At 41.0% G+C, this 25,822-nt stretch overlaps 1 protein-coding gene across 1 annotated transcript in view; it reads left to right on the top strand.

Moving 5' to 3' along the window:
- Positions 1 to 25,822, top strand: part of smurf2 (SMAD specific E3 ubiquitin protein ligase 2) — a 157,023-nt gene that overhangs the window by 56,461 nt on the left and 74,740 nt on the right. The window contains exons 2-3 of the mRNA XM_034189734.1: positions 13,310 to 13,348; positions 14,069 to 14,177. Of these exons, the coding sequence (XP_034045625.1) occupies positions 13,310 to 13,348; positions 14,069 to 14,177 (148 nt within the window). The remainder of the gene's footprint in view (positions 1 to 13,309; positions 13,349 to 14,068; positions 14,178 to 25,822) is intronic.

Raw genomic sequence — 25,822 nt, 5'->3', positions numbered from 1 at the left:
AAGGTGCCCTGACACACTTGCATGCACATCGTCGTGATGATCCCACCCGCTGTATTCCCAGCTGGATGCTGCGCCATGCTGCATCTGTAAAATAATTATTTCGTAGTGAATTCATCATTTTCTCTTCGAGTTGGCTGTTAAAAACAGCTCTAATCTCTTCCTGAATCACAGCAGACCGCTCCAGCCACAGCTGCTCAGAGCATGCGCGCTGTACGTGATGGAGAACGCATTTGGTTCCGTCTAAAAAGGTAATTATTTGTCATGTTTACATTGTCATGGCTTGGTAAAACAGTTGCATGTTCTTTCCTTCTTGTGTGGAGCTGTAAAAGTATGTTTGTGACAGATTTAATATCTCGTTATAATCGTTCAGACGAGCTGCACTCTGATGCGGTGCGCTGACACAATCACTCACACTGTTCACTTCTTTACTTGACTTGACTGGCTGCACGTAGTGTTGGCGAGTCGATCATGCAACGTTCACTCCCACTTCACATTTGTTCCATGACATTTATGCATGAAAGATTTTTTGAACATTTCAAAATTCTCTTTGCGCAATTGCATGCACTGATGCCCCTTTCACATTCAGTCTACACCTGTTAACGACAAGTTTACTTTCCTGCACGACACAGTGCGTGCATCAAAGTCATGCAAGTGTCAGGGGACCTTTACCTTGATAGGACAAATGAAGCCTGAACACACCTTCCAGCTTGAGGTCCCACACAATCAATGGCTACAGGCTAACTTTGCGTTACCTGCACACAGATGGTTTGTGTGCAGGTATTAAAATGTATGAGTGGCATATAGCCTTTGTAACCATCACACTGTCAGTGGACCTAATGTCACCAGCCTACCTGCTAGTTAGTGCCTACCTGGTGCTAATGGTGATAAATTAAATAATATTGGAGTACTGACTTCTTTGAGTCCATCTCATCTTTTCTCAGCTGTAAAAAAAAAAAAAAAAAAAAAATGCTCAGAAAGGACAACAAAGTGACTGCAACTGAAACCTCAGCAACAAGCAATCTCTGGCATACTGCTATCACTCAAAGTGACCATACATCTACTCATTCACGTTGATGACTTAAAATAGCTTAAACTGGATTTTTTTTTTTCTTTAAAAGCACCACCTGTAGAGTTGTCAAGAACATGGAAACTTGGTAGAGATCAAAGACATCAGGCCTAATTGTACCAGCGCGTAAACATGCTTATTTGTGCTGTAAGGTGTGAGAAAAAATAATGAAGAGATATGTTTTCTGTTTTTTAATGACGCACACTGGAAACATTAGCTTTAATATGAGAATAAACTCATTCAAATTTTCCTTAAGACTCTAATCCAAACAATTCTCAAGAAATAATTACCATTTTTCAGTGATTGGGAAGGAGAAAAAAAAGCCAATGAGATTCCCATTTTGTGGAATCTAATGGGACAATTTTCTTTACAGTACAGCAATTGTCAAATACTGTGACAACAAGATTATAACATTAACTTTAGCACAAAATGCTGTATTTAGTCTTCATTTATATACAGTTATATATTAATTTAACAATGCCTGAGGCATATTTACCTCAGTGGCAAATATTTCTAGGTGTTTTTGAAAAATAACTCTATGGCTTGGTCATAAAGAAATTCTCCAAGAGATGACCCACTAATGTTCACTTGCATGCATTATGCCAGATGGTCCCCTTTCTTAGAGAAATATTTTAGCAAACTAATCTGAAATTGAAATCAGGAATAATAGCTATAAACATTATTGTTGATAATTAAGTAAATTATATTGACTGAACTAATGTTATGTTCCTGAGTTCCCAAACTAGCATTAAAGGGGAATTCCAGAACACTTGTTAAAATCCATTCATCATTATTATTATTAGCTACTGTTAAGTTATGTGCTCATTATTTATATAATCCTACCAGTCCTGCAAAGCTTGATCATTGTTGGTAAAAAGCAAACTTTTCACAGAAAAATACACAAGTATTTTTCATATTAAAGAATACCCAAATATGAGCATCAGTCAGTTTCAGCATCAGCAACTTCTACAGTTATAAATGTACAGATGGAAACAATATTTTTTTGGGTGAGAGCCAAATTTAATATTCGCATTTATTTTCAAAATCCCTCCCCGGTTATCACTAAGGGCCCCTTCACACATAGTACGAATAAGTACAACTCAGGGCAACTCACAGCAGAACAGCTCATATGAGTGAACCACGAAAACATCGAGCCGATGAGCAGGCGTACACGATGCCGCTGCGACGGTTCTTGCATGGGGGCACACAGTGCGAGCAGCTGCACAATGTGGTTACACATCACGCAGCTGCTGTGAGAATAAAAAAAATGCATGCCACCCACAGGATTCCAACCTGCACTTTCCAAAAGCTCTGATTGCCAGTTAGAACCTTTACCACTGAGCTACTATCGTTGTCTTATGAAAGGTGTGGGAAAATGCCTGATATCAAGGATGTATTTAAAAAAAAACACATACCATATAAAAACACTGCATTTTATTGAATCCCTCTTATCAAGCAGGCAATGCAAGTATGATCTGTCTGTTCCCCTGTAGATGACCATGGTCACAGACGTACAGTCATGAAATGACATGAATGAGAAGCTGGGCGATCTTATCATGTCCACATCTACTGCCGGCGTGTCCAGCCGGCCCCGCGCGCATGTCCTGTTCAATACGCATGGCTTGTGGACAGCGCACCACAGGACAGACACCACGTCATGTGGAACAGCGCTCACATGGGTGGCGTGACATTCAGATTGTCCACTGCGTGTTATGACCTGACGATCCAGAACACCTGGGGTAGCCTGTCAATGTGTGTGCTGTGTGCGCACTTGCTGCAGCCTATTGCAACAGCGATAGATGTTTTTATGTATGTCCACATGATGACAGCAAGCAGACACACACACGTTACAATGGACAGTTGTTAGTTTATGTCCGTCCAAACACGGTATGTGTTCCGCAGCCATGATGTCCAGAACCACAGATCTCCACAGCTGCTCCTGTGGGCGGACACACCCCCTGTCAGTTCATGGGTGCAAGCCACACTCTTGGGGTACTTAGACAAATTTCATATCCAGCTTGACAGTGATTGTCTACTGACTGTTGTCGTGTTAACAGTGGGAATGGCTACACATTTTCTATGTGCCATGCAAGCGGTGTTAGATGTTTATGCATGTCACCTGTAATTTGGCCGACACCTGCCGCGAGAGGGTTCGATGGGCTCTCACAGTGCACACTCTGTCTTTCAGCCGCTAGTGTTGTAGCAACAGTTGTACGAGGCATTAGAAACAGCTACGATTTTACACGTATTGCATACAATTCCTGCTTCATGCTCACTTTATGCACAATTCGACCAAATTTGCATGTATGAAGGGGCCCTAACAGATCACAGGGTTTTTCTTCTTCAAAGTCCAGACACCTTGATAAAGCATTCACACAAAAGGGACCTGGGCCAAATGTGACCCGCGGGACACTTATTCATGCTCTGCACAGTGGCCAGGCTGCTGTTTGACAAACCATAACACAGACCATCTTAAGAATGACAGTGTTGTACATTTTTTTAATGACACATTGCCGTTAGCAGCAAAAATGTCTGTTGTGAAACAGCCATGAAACAGGAGCTGTTGAAAGGTTTTTAACAATGTTTTAACAACATTTTATGTAAGATGTGTGCACTTTGGAGGATTGAGGTTAATGTCTAAAATTTCTTTAACGAGTCACAGTTTGGGTGAGAGAATCTGACGTCTGACACCTTCTGTTGAAAGCTCTAATTGCAATGATTGGGAAAACTGCAGGAATCTCTTTGCATCATGTAGTTTTTAATCTGTGGAGTAGATGTCAGATTCTAATGTTTTCCTTTGAAGGAGGCTCTGACTTTGTGACTTTCACTGACTGAGTTTTTAAAAACACACTCATCTGAGATGAGTCATCTCAGATCTCAACTGTTTAGCAGAGTTAGTCCTGGTTAGTACTTGGATGGGAGACCTCTTAAGCCCCTTTCACACCGGCCCACTTCAAGTTGCATCGTGCGGCATCATGATTACGCCATGTAGAAGCAACCCAGCGCCGAGATGATGTAGCTCAACGCCAGAACAGCGCGAGAGATGCAAAGGATGAACGAATCGGATTAATTTTTTTTGCATCCTGTGGTCGACACAGAAATCAAGTGGTTTCAACGCAAGTCAGGGCAACGCAGTGGTACTCAATGTGACTGGCAGCCACACCTTCACAATACAACGTTATCCAATGCCAATTTATGATTCCTACTGTGTTCCATTGTTCCCGAAGTATAAATCATGTAAGATTGTTTTTATCCTGTGTACACAATGCAGTAAAACTACACACTCAAAAAGAGCACAGATTAAAAAAAAATGATTGCAGTCTGAGAGCTGCTGCAGCTTCTCTGTTTAAATAAAGTCCATAAAAGTCCTGCTGACAGACTGATTGCCAGAGAAGGGACATGTCCACATCCAGTAAAATGTCCGGACATCTCCAGTCCACTCACGGATGATTCGTTTGCGCGCGCAAATGTGAACAATTAAAAGAAAAAAAAAAAAACTGGCTGCTGCAGTTCCTTGCTCTCCCCTCAAACTGTCATCACTGTGTTAAATAAAGGACAAAAAAAAGACATAAGTCCTGCTCACAGACTGATTGCCAGAGACAGGACATGTCCACATCAAGTATAACTCCAGACATCTCCATATTTACTCACGGACGGTTCGTTTGCTCGCACGCAGCTCACGGTTAAAGGAAGAAAGATAAACTATAACAGAACTCAGAGTGCAGACCTGCACCTCAGCACAGGAACAAATATAAACTAGAAGAGAAATCAGAGTGCAGCCAAACTGTGCACTCTGATTTTTCTGTGCAGAGGACCTGCAGGCTGCGTCCTCACCTCCTGTCTCCCCCCTGCTGTGTTCACCTGACGCAGACATTCCTGCGTCGTCATGACGCCACAGGAAGCAACTCGAAGCAGGTCCGGTGTGAAAGGGGCTTTAGGAAAACCAGGGGCTGTGTGTTTATACAGGTAAAACTGGAGTTGTATCAGGAAGGACATCCGATGTAAAACTTGTGCTACTTCCCAACACGGACAGCCAAAAGACAAAACAAAATTAATTAAATATTTCGGACTTGGTGAGGTTTCTATCTGCATGCTCCACAGGCCAGGTATAATGTGTGCCTGCCCGGCTCATTCAGCAGCAGCTGTAGTAATTTTGCAAAGTGGTGCCAAAGGTGTAAAATTGATGGGACATTTTTCAGTTTAATGCAACAATGGTGCAAGGCACGTGCCCTTCCCAATCTATGCACCTGCTGCAGTTGGCATCCATATATTAGATGGACCTTGAATGTTTATGTTCTAATGAGTTGTGACTGAATTATATTTATCTTAGAATGGGCATCATTTTTATTTTTTCCACATTTTCAGAGTTGGCATTTGTTTATATATTTTCACTTCTTACTTTTCATTTTGGCTGTTGTGTTTGTTTATTTGTACTTGCACACTGGAAGCCCAGTTCACATGCAGACACTTATTGGATGAGGTGAGTGGCGGGGTGCCCTGGATAGGATGGGGCTGTCTGAGAGCTCTCTGTGAAGGAGGATTGGGGCTAAAATTGCTGAGCCCGAATAAGCCCCGAAGCTTACATCTGTCAGGCTTGCCAAACACAATGTGGATGTGACTCATCAACATGAAGTCATACTTGAGATATGGCAAAATATTCTAGTGCACCTGAATATAGTGGACTTAATCTGATCATTTACTTTCCTTTCACAGCTTCCACTGTCTACTTACCCCACATTTTACAGACCCATGTCAGCTTTTTTTAAGCTCATTACATGGTTTTTGGTCTTGGACTACTTGTTTTTCTGTGACAAAGAGCCAGGATGCATGTAGGGCTTTTGGGTAACACATTAATGAAGTTAACAGATTAATTTAACAAGGTCAGAGGACCTGTGCACTGTGTTGTTTTAAACAATGTGTGTGTGTGTGTGAGAGAGAGAGAGAGAGAGAGAGAGAGAGAGAGAGAGAGAGAGAGAGAGAGAGAGAGAGAGAGAGAGAGAGAGAGAGAGAGAGAGAGAGAGAGAGAGAATGGCTTGTACAACAGTAGGTCATCCCAAAATTACATTAGCTTCTCCTGTTTTTGCTCAGACTTGTCACAGTGGAGCAGCATGTTGATTTAGCTTAGTTTTACACCGAATGCTCGTCCTGAACTTTCGTGAACCAAAGACTTTCATGCTGGGAAGCACACATACTAACCTCTTGCCTCACCATGCTGCCTTATGTATGCCACTCTCTGTAATGTTACTATGGAAATCGTCCATCCTCTTTTTACGCTGAATCTGTGTAGAAGAGCTACATGTTTGGTTCTAGGTGGGGAACAGATGGAAAGAAAGTTAAACTTTTACTCATCAGTTGCGCTGTGTTTTATTTGTACATAACACATAAATGTTAAGGCTGTGTCACATTGTGACGGACGGAGCAGATGGATTTGTTACATATTTAAATATTTTGTCCATTGGCAAAATTGTGTAATCCATCGGCCTCCCGTGGATTTGGGGCTGTGATGGACAGATGACTTCACATTTTCATTGTCAACACAGAGAGCCGAATTCTGCAGAACGATTCTCTCGGTTTCAAGATATATATGCGCACTGGAGAAGTCGGATTTGAGGTGGACTCACCAAGGTCTGAACACAAATAATGATGGAATCCGGCTCGCTCAGGGATCATGATGTCATACTTTCTCACTACACTTGTGCACTGACAGTGTCTTCTCACTGTTTCAGTGTGGCTACAGCAGTGAAGACATCAAACAACTCTGGTGCCTTCACGCTAAGAGAATCTGTAGAGTGCACACTGCCCCTCTGTCTTTTTCTTCAGTGACCTTGGCTAAATGAACAGCCACACTAGATGGTGCTACGTCGGGTTCTCTCTCCTTTATGTACAGAATATACACCCTGCGCTGGAACTTTGGCCATTCAGAAGCCCAGTCTGAACCACTGGACAGCCATTGGATATAAAGGCACGAGTATCGGCACGAGAATTACCGAGTGGGAAAATGACTTTTGCAGGACAAAATCGGATATCCAAAATTTGCATCAGCTCCTTATACGTTTTCTTGATCCATCATGGTGTGACAAGCAATTTAAGAGGATAGATGTCTTTTCTTCCAAGTGTGAAAAGGGCTGTTGTTTCCCTGCACCTCCAATGCTAGTGGTTTTCTCCCCTTTTTCAGTTTTCAGCTGTAATTTGGCCTGCAGTATGTTTTCAGAAGGCCCTTATATATAGGTATAATTGTAATGTTTTGCTTGCTGCTGTGTGGCTAGCGCAGAGCTGAATATGTACTTGCAGGAGGGTCTGCAGGTTTTCTTCACTCAGGCCAAACAGTTTATGTAGACCACACTTGATTAAGCTTGGTGTGTCCACATGCTTAGTCAGCTACAGTGCACCGTTTTATCCTACAATTTGTCTCTTCATGTTTTTCTTTAGTGTCCCATCGTCATTGCTTACTTGAGGTTTGCCACTACCATAACTTATTTCTCAGTTGTAAAGTGTTTTCTCTTTTATTTTGCTTGGATATACAGCATTGAAACTACACAATAAAATAGCCTCTGATCCTCTTCTTCTTTCCCTGGAAACAACATTAGAGTTATGTATTTTGTTACATGTACTATTTTGGCTATAAATAAGCCCTCTCTCCTTTTCTGTAGTGAATTAAAACTATGTGGGTAAACTCCCAGAGGAATAAAACTATTGGGAACATAAAGAAACTTGTCACCTGTTCCCTTTCCTCACAAAAAACCTCTTAGCACACATACACTAATTCCTTTGTGACTGTTAATAATTAATTAACAAAGTTGTGTGCAGGATGGTGAACAGTCCAGGGTCCCGCGTGCATGTGTGCACATGCATGCCTGTGTGTTGAAGAACAAGACTGAAATAGATGCATACCAGATGTTTTAGAAATGAGGTGGGTTTCACTGGAACGTAACACATTCCCAGTGATGTTTGCGGAAAGAGATTCTTCCTCATCTGTTGAGCATGTTCTCGTCGGTTTTCACTCCTCCCTTAAACCCTTGTGGATCTGTAAATACGGTGCATTTGTGGATACTTGTGTGTTTCATACTGCAGCTGGTGATATGTTATTTAATGTTGTTGACACTTCACTTAACAGACATGTCCTCTTTCCTCTGTTTAGGCCACATTATCCTGCTCAGGCTAATCTTCTTGAGGCCCCTTTTTAGGGCTGTGTACATTGGTGCAAACGAGGAAAAATCTGCTGGACTTACAGAAATGGGTTTAGATTGAAGATCAGTTTAGAACAGAAGGAGGATGAAGGTGGCATGACAGCTTTCCAGCAAGCCTGTGAAGAAATGTTTCTCATTTGTGAGCGTTTTGTTAGTGAATTTGCCTGACTGAGATGGACAGGAAACACATAAATAATAGTGGTTTAATGGGTCATAGTTGATCAACAGCAAATTAGTATTTCGTTTTATTTTTTCATGCTCCCAAAAAAGAGCTGAACTGTGGCTTAAAAACAGTATCCATTCCAAACTGTGGCTTTTGTGATCTGTGACACCCCTAATAAATAATGCCACTTTGATGTGTGAATGATACATGAGTTGAAACTAGAGCTGCACTGATATGTTGGTTGGGCAACAGTATCAGCCTATATGGGTTTTTTGCAAACACATCAGTAGAACTGTTATTTTTGCCAATGCAAAACCTTTTTTTTTTTTTTTTGCTTAATAAACCATGCAGAAAAACAATTTGGCTGTTGGAAATGGTGTCATTATGTAGTTTGTCTGGCACTCAGACAACACTATGCTGTCAAGCATGGCTGGGACCCTCATCACCCCTTGGTCACATTACCTACAAGAAACGCAATCAAAGCAACCAGCTGCCATTCATTTTCAATCACGGAGGGTGTTTTACAATGACAAGAGTCAAGTGGTTGCTGTGCCGGCAGCTTGTGAAGTTGCGAGAAGTTGATTTTATGCAAACGCTGAGCGATGCAATACAGCAACTGCCAGTCTGAGTGAAGGCAGGGTGATGGCAGCATTGTGTAAGCTGTTAGCTGGTTATATTGTAGTTATTCATAATAATGTTCATGTTTAAACTGCAAAACATCAAGCCTCAGTTACATGCCTTGGTCATAAGGGTTTGCTATTTTTTGTAATTGTTGACAGATATATTTGTTCCCTTGTACTGGTGTCGGTACTGCCCCCCAAAAAAATTCCACATCAGTCGGGCTCCAGTTGCAGTGGTACTGGGATTAATCCTTCTAGGTGATTTACAGAGCGTCTTTGCACCGCAGCACGTTCAGTGGGTCCGGCATTGTAATGCAGCCTTTTAGTGTAGTAGATGACAGGATATTTTAGGAGAATCTTTCCAATGGTGATACAAGTGTCAGAGATCACAAAAATTCTCCATAGGCAGGATTCTTTTGAAAATGCTCATGGGCCATTCAATTTTTAAAAATGGGAGCCATTTCTCAAGATGCCTGCCAAACCTGGGATGGAAATTCTTCTTTTGGTGATAAATATGCACAGACTTGCCCAACTAATGTTGATGATCCTAACATCAGATCATGCCCATGTATAATTCAAATGTGCAAATCTACAAATCATTCCTCAACTCAAGCAGCAGTATTTCATCATGCTAAGCTTGCTGATTACCAGTATGTAGATCTGGGTTCACGTCCTGATCATGCTACCTTTCTGTAAGCTCAGAGAGCTCATTGGAGTCTAATAATCTGTCAAAGGGTACCAGACAGCTTGGCTGGGGGAGTAACCTGTGATGGACTGCCATCCCATACATGGAGAGGTGTAGACTCTAATCTGTGTCATACCATGATATACAGGGATAAACATCAGCCCAACAGGCCTCAGGCTGTGTATAGACCTTATTTTTTTGTAGTCAAAAACCCACTTTTGTTCACAAGATCGTCCACATTGTTCCATGTGGTGGGATTCTGTGCAATTCATTGTGCCAGAAAGTTGACCATTTTTCATCTTTGTTTATGTATCGATATTGTCTTTTTAACCTCACCTTGAATATTTGAGTGCAACATGGGTTTTTTCAAAAGAGTATGGACTAAGGAGTGTTAGCAAATGTGGTGCTTGTGCCACCAATTGAAAGAGTGTTTCGGTTACCTGCTCAGCTATTAGTGTGAACCTGTCATGAAAGAAAGCATTAAGTATGGATTTCCAGGTAAGTAGACAGCTCAAATGTCCACCCTTTCCAGTAAAAACTGGAACTTATCCTCAGTTTACTAACCTAACACCCAAAACCAGATTGTAAACTTTGGAATACAGTATGAATCATGGAGAATTGGATTATTTTATGGTGTAAAATTTCTAGTCTAGTCTAACATTGTGAAAGGCTCGTCTTACTTTCTTAAGTTTACCTAGCCTGGACTTGAATAGAATAAGAGGTAGCCAATGTTTGTGGTTAGCGTTGGTAAATTGTGGTAGCTATTAGAGGAGCACCGATCGATCGGGCACCGATCATTATCGGCCGATCACGCCTTGATCGGTTTGATCGGTGATCGGCAAAATGCGCCGATCAAAAGGACTGATCACAACAGTGCAGGCAGTAGCGCAGGGAGCGCTTGGTCCTGTCATGACACGCTTTCCTCTGTGACATTTCACTCATTTTGACTTCTGATATGAGCTGGATGGACAAGGAGAGCAGTCGCCATCATCTAATGTAGTCCATGTCTGTCCAGCTCATATCAGAAGTCAAAATGAGTGAAATGGCTCTGAGAGATCTAACTAGACTGCTGTGTAATGAATGGAACCACACTGCCATCTAATGGATATCCAGTGTGCATGAGTGTGTATTTGTGAAACAGTAGGCATTTTGATTTTGTTTATTTTTTCATATGAGTGTAGCGGTACAGAGAGTACAAAGAAGCTTTGTTCATTTGATTTGCTTATATTGTGAACTGCCATGATACTGGAATTGACAACTAAGTTCGAAATAAAAAAAAAATTGATTGAATTGATTGATTGATTTGTTTGTGGATCTGTGGATTTCACGAAAAGAATGTCTCAAAATTACGTCACAGAGGAAAGCGATGAATGCATGTAATTGGTGATCCACAAATGCTGAAACTCAGTTCACAAATACAATTTCCAGTTTTACAAATGTAATTTTTTTTTTTACAAATTAAGTTTTATATTTGCAAATACAACATTATTTGCAATGACCAGTTTACAAGTTACAAATATGAAATTTGCATTTGGGGATATCTGAACACATTTGCAAATCAGTGATTATTTGTAGATCACCCTGTGTGCATTTACAAATATTAATGAGACAATTTTAACCCCATAGAATGAGGGCTGTATTTTACATTCTCAATGTATTCTCTTTAGGCTGTAACCTGAGCAACATGAAACATGGAAAAAAAAAAGCTTGCTGGTAGAACAAAGTCAGTGTAATAAAACAAAAGTTGGCAGTTTATTCTAGTGTCTTTATTTGAATGCGTTTTTTGTTTTCATCATTAAGTTTTAATGCAAAAATAGTCCTATACATTAGACCTATATTCTTATTTTTGGCATGATCCAAATATGTACTTGATCGGTATCGGCAGATCAAAATTTCAGTGATCGGTGATCAACCTAAAAAAAATCCTGATCGGTGCACCTCTAGTAGCTATGTATACCTTCGGACTCGGGCTTATACAGATAGATCGGGGCATGATACAGGGTGTGATACATAAACAGACATGTAATATTTATTACATATTACAACAAAAATAAAGAACAATAATCATACACATGAATCATGTAGAATGAATAACACATGTAAATCAAGTAAATATGGAAGTTATGGAATGTTCTTATGTCTCTATAAAGTCATGAGTGTCCTCTTCACTGATGTCACACAACTTCAGTATGAGACTCAAGTTGTAGAATTCTTCCTGCTCGGGAGACTAAAACTCTCTCACCTTGATCATACATCTTGGTTGAGTGAAATCATCTGGATCATGTATCAGGATCCTGCACTAGTCACCAGGGTAACACAAAATGGGAGTGTGTCATTGGTGGGGCAGAGAAATGAGGGCTCCTGATTGGATGAAATGTGGGGCAATACAAAGCCTGGTATTTTCAATATCTTTTTTTGTGTGTGTCGCCCTGTTTTAAGATTTGTATCGCCTTGATTTTATTGCCACAGTTTCCAGGGCAGTAAAATTGATAAGAAAAGTGTATGATTTATCACCCCTATTTTTCTTGTATCTCATGAAGGCTGGTTTACGAGTATAGAGCAGATTTTTGTTGTAATATGTGATAAAAGTGTATATAGCGATTGGTTGAGATGTTTTACACATGCTTTTCTTGTTCAGGTTTATGTGACACAATGGAGTCGTATCATTTACACTTTTATACATGTTAAAAGTAAAGAATTAGCCATGATAAAATCCATCTCAGAAATCTCTGCTGCAGACGAAGTTAAGACTGTATGTGCCTGACTCACTGACTGTAACTGTAACTCCAGACACCAGTGGTGAATGTGTGTCCTCATCCAGCCGTACAGACACTCAGCAGTTGAGCAAGAGGTCAAATGTGGCTCTCAGCAACCACGTATCCACGATTAATGAAAGATCGTTGAACATTGTAGAATCAAGATCGCTGCTGCAGGCAGGCTCATGCTTTTAACACTGATAATTCTTCAAAATGTCACAAATATTCCAAAGTATTTTATCTGTGGTTTGTGTTCTAATGATAGCAGTTTGTTGCTATGTTTTTACGCTTGTTGAAACAGTGGTTGCTCCCCAAAACAACACTTAACACCATTTATTTTTTCTCTATAAAAGCTGTTCATGGGCTGTCGTGACACACTCTGCTGCTAAAAACACTGCTATATACTTCTATTAGAATTTCAGTCTCGACTGTGGAAAGAGTTAGTTTATTTAGTCTTTTTCAAAGTTGGTGTGTTTTTACTCATCCCAGTCACACAGTTGTTGAATTGTATTTTTCCATTTGAGCACTCGGGTCACATCAAGTCTTGGATCATGCACTGGAGCTGTACATCACAGCATACATGACACTACAGAACCAATTTTATTCCAGTTCCACCTGTATACTGAGCCAAGAAATTTTAGCATGCAACATTGCCACCATTCTAACATAGCTGAATTGCTGTGAACAGTAACACATAGTTTGGTACTTTGAATTTGTACAGACATCTTTATTGCAATGGAAAAATGCTCTTAGAATAAAATGTTATCTACAGTACTTTTGCTTACAGGTTTGGTGTGTGTTAATGCTTCACTTTTTTTTTCCTTTTTTGCAGTCCTCTGTGCCAAAAATCTGGTGAAGAAAGACTTCTTTCGTAAGTGACTCTTAAATTTGCCTACAAAATCAATGTAAAGTGCTTTTCACACCTTGTTTCCTTTGACTGTTGACTTTCTAGCTATTTGATGCATGTGTTTTAACGTTCCTAATTTGAGAAATCTGCCAGTTAGGGGGAATAACCAACCCAGTCTCACTGCAAGTCGTGTTTCAGCAGCACGAAATATACATTAATCTACTGGTTTGTGATATTGTGATGAAAAGTGCATCATTTTCTTCACGGCAGCACAAATTGATTCTAATTCATTTCGTGATGGCTGCACAAAATTAAAAGTGAAGCGGGGGGTTGGGGTAGTTATGGTTAGGGTTGGGGGAAGGACTAGGGTTAGGTTACATGAACATTTCTAAGTTGCTGAATGTGTGCTGAACTATATCAGTCAGTAAGAAGCACAGACAATATGATGCTGTATGGTAAATCTCTCTGGAGTAGGCAGTCTTCAAAAACTGTCTCAAGTCCAGATTTGATCTTTTGTCTTCTATTATACAAAGTTTGTGTGAATCCTAATGAGATAAATGGTTATGGTAATTTAAGTAGTATGTCTTGGACCTGTTGTATAAGCCTGAAACCTTGAAGCAAGCTACCTCGACTGTAATGTTGTCATCTGTTTCCTACAAACTGTTAGTTATCTGTTTGTCATTGTTGGTTCATGTGGCTAAAACTTTGGGTGGTTTTATACTCAATATGTTTCTCTTCCTGCAGGCCTCCCTGATCCCTTTGCCAAGGTGGTAGTGGATGGTTCAGGGCAATGCCACTCTACAGACACTGTGAGGAACACACTTGATCCCAAGTGGAATCAACACTATGATCTGTGAGTCCTTTTTGTAATACACGTGCCACACATTGTTTGTGACATCTGTTTTAAGAACAAATAAACATGTCTACAGCTTAGTTCATGGGAATATCTACTGCAGACCTAAACACTTAATGTGGAAAAAAGATAAATTTGACACTGTTTCTAGGCTTTTGTTTTTTTTTTTTCATTATTATTTCCCACCACAGGAAAAAAATGGTCTAGAGCATATATGACAAACTACAGTGTAAACTGTAGAACATATTAAAATTGGAACTTAAACTTTGACATGTTTTATGAGGATGTTGTTTTGAGGCACCAAATGTCCAAACTGCATTTTGTCACAGGATACTTGATGTGTTATTGGGGTGTGCGGTACACTGGTGTCAAAGTCATTACTGGTGTGATAGTATGCCGTGACATTGATTGTACAATACTGGCACCACCATGACAAATCAACAGCCTGTTTATAAAAGATAAATCATTTTGTTTTCTTGAAAGGTTCATTTGTGGTCTGAGTAGTTGTCCTCAAAAAATAATGCAGACTCAGATGAGAAGTATCACCTACATTGTGAGAGGGCGTCAGCTTCAGCATTTTGCCCAGTGGTGCGTTTTGATATGACTGACCCACCACATTGGTACCTGAGTGTATTGAGAATAGTGCTGGGTTGAAATTTTAAATCGATTCTCATTTTAATTACCACAGATTTATCAATACATCCAAAGATCAATTTAAAAAAACAATGTATATATGCACTTCTTGCTAGCGTTGGAACAGCGTCCATGAAAAAGTGACGCTGCAGATGGGCTGTTAACGTTGTTTTCAAGGGTGTGAAAATGATCATTTCTCTATATTGATTGTGGATACACTGGTTCTGATTTAGAAGCAGGTCCACAATTTATTCATCAGCCTCTGTCAAAGACATTTAAAGATGTCAATTGCAGGCAAGAAAAGAGAAAGGTCAGCCATTTAATTCACACAGTAGTGGTTTTTTTTTTTTTTATTCCTCATAACATGCCTCTTCCGTGGGACCACCCACGAAATTTCTCTGGTATGGACTTACTTTTCAGTCAGTCTTTTCCAACAGTACTCGCTGCGTGGTTGTGGGAAAATTTCGTTTGCACCGTGGCGCACAGCCAGCACTGCAGATGCAAGTATTTGTAGGGGAGACCAGGACCGTTTGCCCACGGAATATTTTTAAATTTATAACTCTGAAACACTATTGTCTGCATTTTGAGGGCCAAATTTTGTGAAGTAAAACCATATTTTTTTAAAATCTTTGTTACAGTCTTACTTTAAAGCCAAAAGAAACAGGGCATTAGGCCAAAACATGGAAGCATGTAGAAATGTCCCCTGTGTCAGGGGCAATGAAGCAGGTACCTCTGGCGCCGTCTTTTGGCTGCCCTGGATCTGTTCAGTAATTCTGCCCTTCAGCATGTTTGTAAAATAAAAATACTACTCTATCATTCTGGAAGGGGGGTTAGTCTGTGTCATCAATCTTATAGCCATCATTATTAACTACCAATACTTCATTAATTTGCTGTCAAATGTCAATATAATACTAGTATTAATATGTTGCATAACTAGACAGTTAGGTAACAGCTCAAAAACGGTTTTAATAACACTAACCCAAATTGATATTGGATCGGCTCAAATCAAATCAAAATAATCAATTCTGAATCTTAAGAATCAAATCGATTCTTGAAATTAGAATCAATACCCAGCCCTAGTTGAGAACATCAGTGGCTGAAGATGACCAAGGGAACACCCACGCTTGACCTGGCTGTGGCAGATAGATGGTTACTTTTAAGAGCTGGGGATGGACCAGTTGACTGGCTGGTTGCAATGGGCGGCACCGGCAAATGCTCACAGTCTTGACAAGTGACAACTGTCAAATGTCCATTAACTTGTAAATCAGTAATCACTTCGGGGCATCCTGCAGCATTTTGATCAGCATAGCAGTGCTGAGGCAGTCATGATCACAGTTCCTCTTTTTTTTCTCTCTGTTAAATGCTTTTCTTATCAAGTTATTTTCACAAAATTCTATATATAAATGACCTTACGTGTGTGACTCTGTGTTTCTGTCTGTGCGTCTGTCACATTGTGGCTTTCTGTGTGCATAAGCCGCCACGTCACACGACAGAAGAACTGCAACATACACTTCTTAGATGATGCATTAGGCCAATTAACCACACAACAAGCCATATTATTGCAGAAATTTATAATACAATTATCACTAAGGAACCATTCGGTTATGCTAATGTCAGAGAATCAGAATCAGAATCGCCTTTATTGACATTGTAATTTGCATTACAACGAGATTTGAGTGCAACTCCAAAAAGGTGCTTCCTGTGGTGTGAGTAATTTTTAGCCAAATAAAGATAGTGAAATTTGACCCTGACTGGGGATGTTGTCGGGCGGTGGAAGGAGTACTTCGAGGATCTCCTCAATCCCATCGTCACGTCTTCCGGAGAGGAAGCAGAGACTGGGGACTCAGAGGCGGACTCATCCATTACCCAGGCCGAAGTCACCAAGGTGGTTATAAAGCTCCTCGGTGGCAAGGCTCCTGGGGTGGATGAAATACGTCCTGAGTACCTTAAGTCTCTGGATGTTGTGGGGCTGTCTTGGCTGACACGCCTCTGCAACATCGCGTGGCGATCGGGGACAGTGCCTCTGGATTGGCAGACTGGGGTGGTGGTCCCTCTGTTGAAGAAGGGGGACCGGAGGGTGTGTTCCAACTATAGGGGGATCACACTCCCGTAGAGATAGGGTGAGGAGCTCGGTCACTCGGGAGGAGCTCGGAGTCGAGCCGCTGCTCCTCCACGTCGAAAGGAGTCAGTTGAGGTGGCTCGGGCATCTTTTCCGGATGCCCCCTGGACGCCTCGCTGGAGAGGTGTTCCGGGCACGTCCCACTGGGAGGAGGCCGCGGGGAAAACCCTGGACATGCTGGAGGGACTACATCTCTTGGCTGGCTTGGGAACACCTTGGGGTTCCCCCGGCGGAGCTGGGGGAGGTGTGTGTGGATTGGGAGGTCTTTGCGGCTTTGCTTGAGCTGCTGCCCCCGCGACCCGACTCCGGATAAAGTGGAAGAAAATGGATGGATGGAAATTTAACAGTAAATTATTCAGAGTATATGTACAACTAATATAGACATAAGGTAAAATAAAATAAAATGAAATGTTAGCTGTGACACACAAAGATGTTGTTTTCAAGACACGTGAATGATTAAATCCATCACAGTCACTGCTTTAAGGTAGTCAGCTTGGTCACATCATCAGCCATAGTTTGAAATAAACAACACTTACATAGCGTATCACACAATTAAAATCAAACTTCCTTTTCTTCTTCTTCTTCTTCTTCTTCATGTTTAGTGGCGGCACTTTAGAGGAGCACACCTCCCAACAAATGTGTTGGAGTGTGTGGAATCATGGTTTAATACTACTTAGTCAACACAATAAAGAATATGAAACAATAAAATGAAAGACAAAATAACCAAAACATACCATTAATATATTAACACTATTAGGAAACAGCACATTTGGTTGTTTTTAGCACAGTCATACCACATTTTTAATAGACTGAACAAGAGCACTTTGTGTGTGCTGTAGGTTATTTATAGCCTAAAACCATCGTATTGATGCACTGATTCCAAGATGTGCTTAAATTTTATTTTAATGAAAAATGCTTGCAACTTGGTTACTACTTTCCACCCCGTTGAAGATGGGTACTTCTACTAGTCTGTTTAAACTGTGATTGTTGTGTTAACCATCTGACATTTACAGGCTTGTTTAAGCCTTAACAATCGTTAATTAAACACAGCCACTGAGTCATTACATGTAAAACTAGAAATCTTTGACTCATTAAGTTTTTCATTCAGGTTTTAACTTTGAAGCAGCAGATTTGAAAATGAAAATAGTCTCGGTTTAACTGTTACTCAAGTAAGATCATTATTGAAGGGATCATATAGTGCAAAATTTTCAATTTCATTTTCAATTTATTTCCATTTATGTAGCACCAAATCACAACAGAGTTGCCTCAAAGCGCTTCACACAGGTAAGGTCTAACCTTACCAACCCCCAGAGCAACAGTGGTAAGGAAAAACTCCCTCTGAGGAAGAAACCTCAAGCAGACCAGACTCAAAGGGGTGACCCTCTGCTTGGGCCATGCTACAAACATAAATTACAGAACAATTCACAGAACAATTCACGGACCAATATACAAGAAATGCTTTTGGCGCACAGGACAGGAGGATTGCCAACACGAATACAACTCCCATCTCTGGATGGAGCTGCACCTTAAACAGAGTGAAAAAAAAAGAATCAGGCATCAGAAAGACAAAAAAAAAACTATATAATTTGCCAGCATTAAACAACAAGAAAAACAGAGAAATACTAAGGTGATCGCCGGCCACTAGCCCTAAACTTCACTAAAAGACCCAGAATTTAGGTAAAGTTGAGGCCGCACCCACTCCAATTACTAATAAATGAATTAAAAGAGTAAAAAGCGTAAAACAAAACTGTACCAGTATGCTAGCCATAGGAAAGGGAAAATAAGTGCTTCTTAAGTCTGGACTTGAACGTCTCCACAGAATCTGACTGTTTTATTGATGCAGGGAGATCATTCCACAGAACAGGGGCACGATAAGCTCTGTGACCCGCAGACTTCTTATTCACCTTAGGGACACAAAGTAGTCCTGCACCCTGAGAACGTAAAGCCCGGGCCGGTACGTAATGTTTAATTAGGTCAGCTAGGTAGGGAGGTGCCAGTCCATGAATAATTTTATAGGTTAGTAGCAGAACCTTAAAATCTGATCTCACTGGAACAGGAAGCCAGTGAAGGGATGCCAAAATGGGTGTAATGTGGTCGAACTTTCTGCTTCGTGTCAAAAGTCTGACTGCAGCATTTTGAACCAATTGGAGACTCCTAATGCTAGACTGCGGTAAACCAGAAAATAGAACATTGCAGTAGTCCAATCTAGAAGAGATAAATGCATGAATCAGGGTCTCAGCATCAGCCATAGACAGGATGGGACGAATCTTGGTTATATTTCGCAGGTGGAAGAAAGCAGTCCTAGTAATATTTCTAATGTGGAGGCCAAAGGACAACGAAGGATCAAAAATTACCCCAGGGTTCCTCACTTTGTCAGTGTGATGTATGACACATGAGCTGAGGCTGAACGTTAACTGGTCAAATTGATGCCGATGTCTCACTGGACCAAGAACCATCATTTCAGTCTTATCAGAGTTTAAAAGTAGGAAGTTTCTAGACATCCAACTTCTCACTGCTGCAAGGCAATCTTCTAAGGGTTTTATGTGAAAGAGATTACCAGCAGTTATCGGCATGTATAACTGAGTATCATCTGCATAGCAGTGAAAGGTAATCCCAAAACGCCACAATATGTGCCCAAGGGGTGCTATATAAAGGGAGAAAAGCAGGGGGCCTAAGACAGACCCCTGTGGAACCCCAAATTTCATGTCACTAAGGTTAGAGGTAGTGTTACTGTACAAAACACAGTGAGAACGACTGGTTAAGTATGACATCAGCCATGCAAGGGCACTCCCAGTAATCCCAAAATGATTTTCCAGCCTATCAAGTAGAATATGATGATCCAATGTATCAAATGCAGCACTGAGATCTAACAGCAACAGAACCGTAGTGGTGTCCGAATCCATTATAAGCAGAAGATCATTCACCACTTCAGTGAGAGCCGTCTCTGTGGATTGATATTTTCTAAAAGCAGACTGCAGTGGCTCAAAGAGATTATTCTCAGTAAGATAGTCTACGAGCTGCCGTGACACCACTTTTTCCAGAATTTTAGAGAAAAATGATAGATTTGATATTGGCCGATAGTTTGTCAATACACTAGGGTCAAGATTAGGTTTCTTAAGTAATGGTTTAATCACTGCAGATTTGAAATGATTTAGGAACAGATCTAGAAGTTAAAGAAAGATTAATAATTTCCAGCACAGTCGGCCCAAGAGTGGGCCACAGGTCCTTAAACAGTTTTGTTGGTATAGGATCAAATAAACAGGTTGTGCTTTTTGTTGACATTACGAGTTTTGTCAGCATGCCTAGTGAGATACTATCAAATTCTGTAAATCTAGGTAATACCTCAGTAGTGGCACCCACATCAATAGCAGGGTGTAGTGGCTGGATTAAGGCATGGTTGGATATGTTTAACCTGATGTCTTCTATTTTCTTCCTAAGTAACCCAGGAAATCTTGAGAGCGAACTACAGGTGGTTGTCCATGCAAAAGTGTTGCCACCGTGTCGAACAAGAACTTTGAGTTATGCTTGTTTTTGTTGATCAATTCAGAGTAGTAAGTCCGCTTTGTAGCCAATAATGCATGCTTATAGTCTAAGATAGCATCACGCCACACATGGTGAAATACTTCTAATTTTGAACAACGCCATTTCCGTTCTAGACCTCTTGCTTTATGCTTGAGGTCACACAGATAATCATTGAACCAGTAAAAACAAGATATTGTAAGATACCTTACAAAAAATGAAAATACCACAATATTAATTTTAGGTCATATCACTCACCCCTTACTTATTCTGAAATGTTACGTAATTTTTACATCAATTCTTACTTATAAGAAAAGAATCCAGCGGTGGGAAATATTAGGAGTAACTTTGCCATTTTAACTTTCCTCAGTTTGTGCATCAACAAGTATGTGTTTTTTCCATTGCTAGTCATAAATACGAAGAAGCCCAATTTTCATCTGGGCCCTCACGTACCTGCATATACTCATATGACATAACTGTCCAGTCAGCAAACAATCTAAAAATTTCCTTTGGAGCTATATTTAAAGGACAGTGAAGGAGGAGCATCTCTAAATATTATTTTCTTCCATTGACTGAAACACGTGTATGTCTTGTTGTATGCTGGCTGCCTTTCCCAAAGATGGTTTGACTGTGAAAGTAACCTGGAAAAAACAGCAAGAGAGCGCATGAGTGAAAATGTGAGAGTGAAAGTTTCCAGTATTCAGTCGGAGTTTATCCAAATGTCATGTGCCGCCAACAGCAAGAGGAAGCACATGTCTCCGTTTGTTTGGTTGCTCGGGATACGGGAACTTCTTTCTACATGACTGTTACATTAGTTATTCATGTCACATTTGACAAGAGTGGAAAAAAATTCACATGCACATATGCACACCTTAAGAGTGACGAATGGAATTGTAGACTGGAGTTTATGTGAAGACTGCAGGAGTGTTTCTCAGTGATACTGTATGCTCAATATGACCGTGCTGCAACTGTGAGGTTTTAATTTGAGCAGCGGGGAAGTATTAATTGACTGAGAACAGCCGACTTCACTGTCTGCCTGAATCACACTTTTTAAAATACTGTCTGCAACACCTGGTTTTCCGCATGCAGCCTGTTGGCAGTGACTCACCTTTTCCATCTGTTGTATATGCTTGAGTGAGAGTTTGGGTAAGCCTGCCAGTGTCTGTGTGTCTAGAACCGCAGTTTTATTGGGCACACCAAATCAACATTCTAGCCCGTGAACCCTGACCCTTTAGCATTGTTGCAGAATGTGGCCAGCATGCCAAGGATAGCAGACAGTCTTTCTGGCTGCCTGCCTCTTGTATGGTACTTGTCAGAATTAAAAACATGTAATGAGAATACTTAATAGAATGACCAAAGTTAATGAACAACAAAAATGCTTTCATACAGTAACATTTTATAAAACACATATACAGTGCATTCATTAATTTATTTTTTCTTTTTTCTTTTTTACTTTTTATACTCTGTGTGCTGCTATACAGTGCTGCTGGAACCTCAGTTTCCTTGAGGGAGTCTTCCCAAGGAATCAATAAAGTTCTATCTAATGTAATCTTTAATCAGACAGTATTCCCAGCGCTGCACTTTTTGCACTTTTTTCACATTTTTTTTTCACATTTTTTAAAATTAATAACTGAAAAAAGTTGTTATTTTTTTTTTTTAAGATTTTAGCAGATGAATTAAAAATTTAAAAAACTAAGAAACCACATGTACATAAGCATTCACAGCCTTTGCCATGAAGCTCAAAATTGAGCTCAGGTGCATCTTGTTTCCACTGATCATCCTTGAAATGTTTCTACAGCATAATTGGAGCCCACCTGGGGTAAATTCAATTGATTGGTTATGATTTGGAAAGGCACACCTCCAGCATCCCTCTGTGGAGAGAGGAGAACCTTCCAAACGGACAACCATCTCTTCAGCATTCCACCAATCAGGCCTGTATGGCAGAGTGGCCAGATGGAAGCCACTCCTTAGGGCCCCTTCACACATAGCACAAATAAGTAGAAATCAGGGCGAATCACGGCGAAACAGCCCGAATGAGCGAACCACGAAAACATCGAGCCGGCGTTGAAAGGGACACATGGTCGGGCAGGTGTGGACGATCCCACTGCGACGGTTTCGTGCACACACAGTGCGAGGAGCTGGATGTGGAACCACATCACGCAGCTGCTGTGGGGAAAAAAACAAAAAACAGCTGGAATGTGTGGAACCACATCGTGCAGCTGATGTGGAAAAAAAGAACAATACATGCCACTCACGGGAATCGAACCTGCAATTTACAAAAGCTCTGATTAACAGACAGAAACTTTACCACTGCGCTACCATCGCTGTCCAATAACAGGAGCGTAAAATGCCTAAAATCAAGAAGGAGATAAATATATTTAAAAAGAGAAATTACACAATGTAGACGAAGAGGAAGTCTTTAATTACTGCGAAAAAAGAGCCGCAATAACTGACAAAACGGCATTTGTTGTGGTGTATTTTTGGTGATATGTGACTCAAAGTGGCGTATTTATCGCACTGTTGGCTTGTAGTCCTGCTGCGCACTGGCTGTGGTCTCTGTGTTTTTCATGTGACACGTCGTGTGCACTGAGCTGTCATTTGCAGCTGTCAGTAAGTCTGGCTGGCGATGAGCTGAAAGGTGGCTTACCATGCTGTGTGCGCTCAGACGTGGCTGGCCACTCCCCATCTGTACACAGTACGAGGTCTATTATAAAAGTATCCGACCTTATTATTTTTTCAAAAACCATATGGATTTGAATCACGTGTGATTGCGTCAGCCAAGCTTGAACCTTCGTGCGCATGCGTGTTTTTTCACGCCTGTCGGTTGCGTCATCTGCCTGTGAGCAGGCTTTGAGTGAGGAGTGGTCCACCCCTCTCGTCGTTTTTTCATTGTTTAGGAATGGCTCAGAGACTGCCGCTTTGCTTGATCAAAATTTTTTCAGAAACTGTTTGGGACATCAAAGTGGACACCATTCGAGAAATTCAGATGGTTTTTGGTGAAAATTTTATGGGCTTCAAAGAGATTACGGAGTGTTACTGTCGCTTTAAGGACGGCCCAGAGCGACTGGTGGTGCGCCGCGCTCCGAAGCCGCCATCGACAGGCTGAGCGACCATTTCATTTCTAAACGGATGGCTGTATGGATCCGTGACCATCGTGTGCAATTTCTCTGGTTATCACAAGAGCTGGACATCAACCATTTTCTGACAGATTTCACTTTTAACAAGAGATTTTGTCATGGAAAGCCGAGCGGTGGCTTCGTGCGTCACGATGGATTTGCTACTGGAACGAGACAAAAGCACCTACGTTTTGGTCTCACAGGACAGCTTTGAGATGGCGTTCAGACAGCTGTCGTGGTTTTTCCATTGAGTGATTATCCGAGAAATTGTGGATGTGCGGCACCGCCCCACAACCGTTTATAGGTGTGCGCACAGCCTCTACAGCCACAGATGGCACATAAATGTGCGCACAGCTGTCTGTGGCACACAGCCTCTACAGCCACAGATGGCACATAAATGTGCGCACAGCTGTCTGTGGCACACAGCCTCTCCGGCCAAAGACGGCATGTTGGACAAAGTTGGACGACAGTCAAACCTTAAGCTCACGGTATGGAAATTGTGCAAACAATGAGGAACTGTCAAGACAGAAAGCAAAACGCAATCCAGACGACTTGAAGTTGTCGTCTGGATTCATACAGGAATGAAGTTGGACGACGGTTAAATGATGTATCTGAATGTCAACATAAATCCAGATTTATTGTTTCGTTTTGGCTTCGGTGTCCTTCGTTAGTGCTGTGTGACCGGGGCTTCGTTGCTAGGAAACTTCAGTGACCAAAATACCAACATTCTGGGTGCAATGAACATCTTTTCACTATTATTTGATTTCTTTGTACGACTGACATCGTTATTCAAGCATTCAAAAGGCGATACCTACCGCCACAAAACTCCAACCACACACGAGAAAGCTTCTTGACAGTTCTTGTTATTGAACGAAACTGCGTCTCCCTAACTGGATAGAGTTGTGATGTCATCACGCATGCGCATAGGCGCTGTATAGCGAGATCTTGAAAATCACCCATTATTGGCACACTTTGAAGAATTTACAGTCAGTCATCACTTTTACAGCCTGTTTTCATTAGATAAATCAGGGTATGGGTAAACGAACATTTCCCAAGTCACTGAATACGTCTTGGACTTAATTAGCATAAAGCATGAAGAAATATAAACCATATGGTACTGTATGGTAAATTAGTGTAGAGTGAATAGTTCTCATAAACTGAGTGACCGTGTACTTTGCTAGAAGGCACATGCAAGACTCGAGCCTATGTTAACATGTTATATTATGAGCAGCTGGTGGCACGGTGACCTCACGGTAAGCATTCTTGTTTCATAGCAATAAGCTTTGGGGTTCAAAATTCCACCCATGCAATAATCTTGTTCTACATCTGGAGTTGTATCAGAAAAGCATCTCGTGTACAATCTGTGCCAAGTTGAACATATGTATCTGCTGTGGTAACCCTGAGGGGGACGGGGTGACGTGGGCAACAGGAGTTCCAAGAGCATGCAAGTGGTACAGGGAAGTTCAAAACACTTTAGTCTGTATTTTCTGAGACTTGCTTGGGAAGCTCTTTCTGGTTCGCTAATAGAAACTATTGAAATAAATTCCTCACAGTAAACAACATGCATATATGTATGATTTTTTTTTTTTAAAGATTGTTTATTTTTAGAATTTTGTCAAGTTCAGCTATATTTGAATTCAGCCAGTTAGCAGGTGGTTTTGGATGGTGTGTTCACTTGTTTTGGTAATTACATGATTTAAGAGTTTCACATTCAGCTCCATTGTAATCATGTTGAGATGCTGAATACAGAAAGAAAAATCCCATATGAATTAAATTTAATTTTATTTCTTATTTTTTATTCATTCAAGTGTGAGTCAATCAGAGCATGTTATCCTTCTTGCTTTACTGACTGCTTGTATGTTTTCATATGCTATATTTAAAAAAAATTCTGCCAGCTAATGGCCAGTCACACGGCACTTAACGAAGGGTGAAGAAGGCCTGACGAAACAAGAAATCTGGACCTTCGTTGACTGTCGTTGCCATCATTTAACCTTCGCGCAGCTTCGTTCCTGCAGCGGGCGCTTCGTCAGGATTTTTAAACTGTTGAAAATTTTGAACGAAGGGCAACGAAAACCTCAATTTGTCTGTGTCTCGTATTGCTGTCGTTCTTGACGTTTTTTTAAGCGTTTGTGTAGTTATTGTAACGTTATTGTTTAATTTGACTTCGTTGGAGCAGCTGAACGTTTTCACACAGCGCAGAAGCCGGTTTGTGAGCGCTGAGGCTGCTGCTGCGTTCATGTACATCGGAAATTACAGGG

This window comes from Thalassophryne amazonica, chromosome 16 (genome assembly GCF_902500255.1).
Source record: "Thalassophryne amazonica chromosome 16, fThaAma1.1, whole genome shotgun sequence".
Lineage (NCBI taxonomy): Eukaryota > Metazoa > Chordata > Actinopteri > Batrachoidiformes > Batrachoididae > Thalassophryne > Thalassophryne amazonica.
This window is presented reverse-complemented; position numbering and strand designations above follow the sequence as displayed.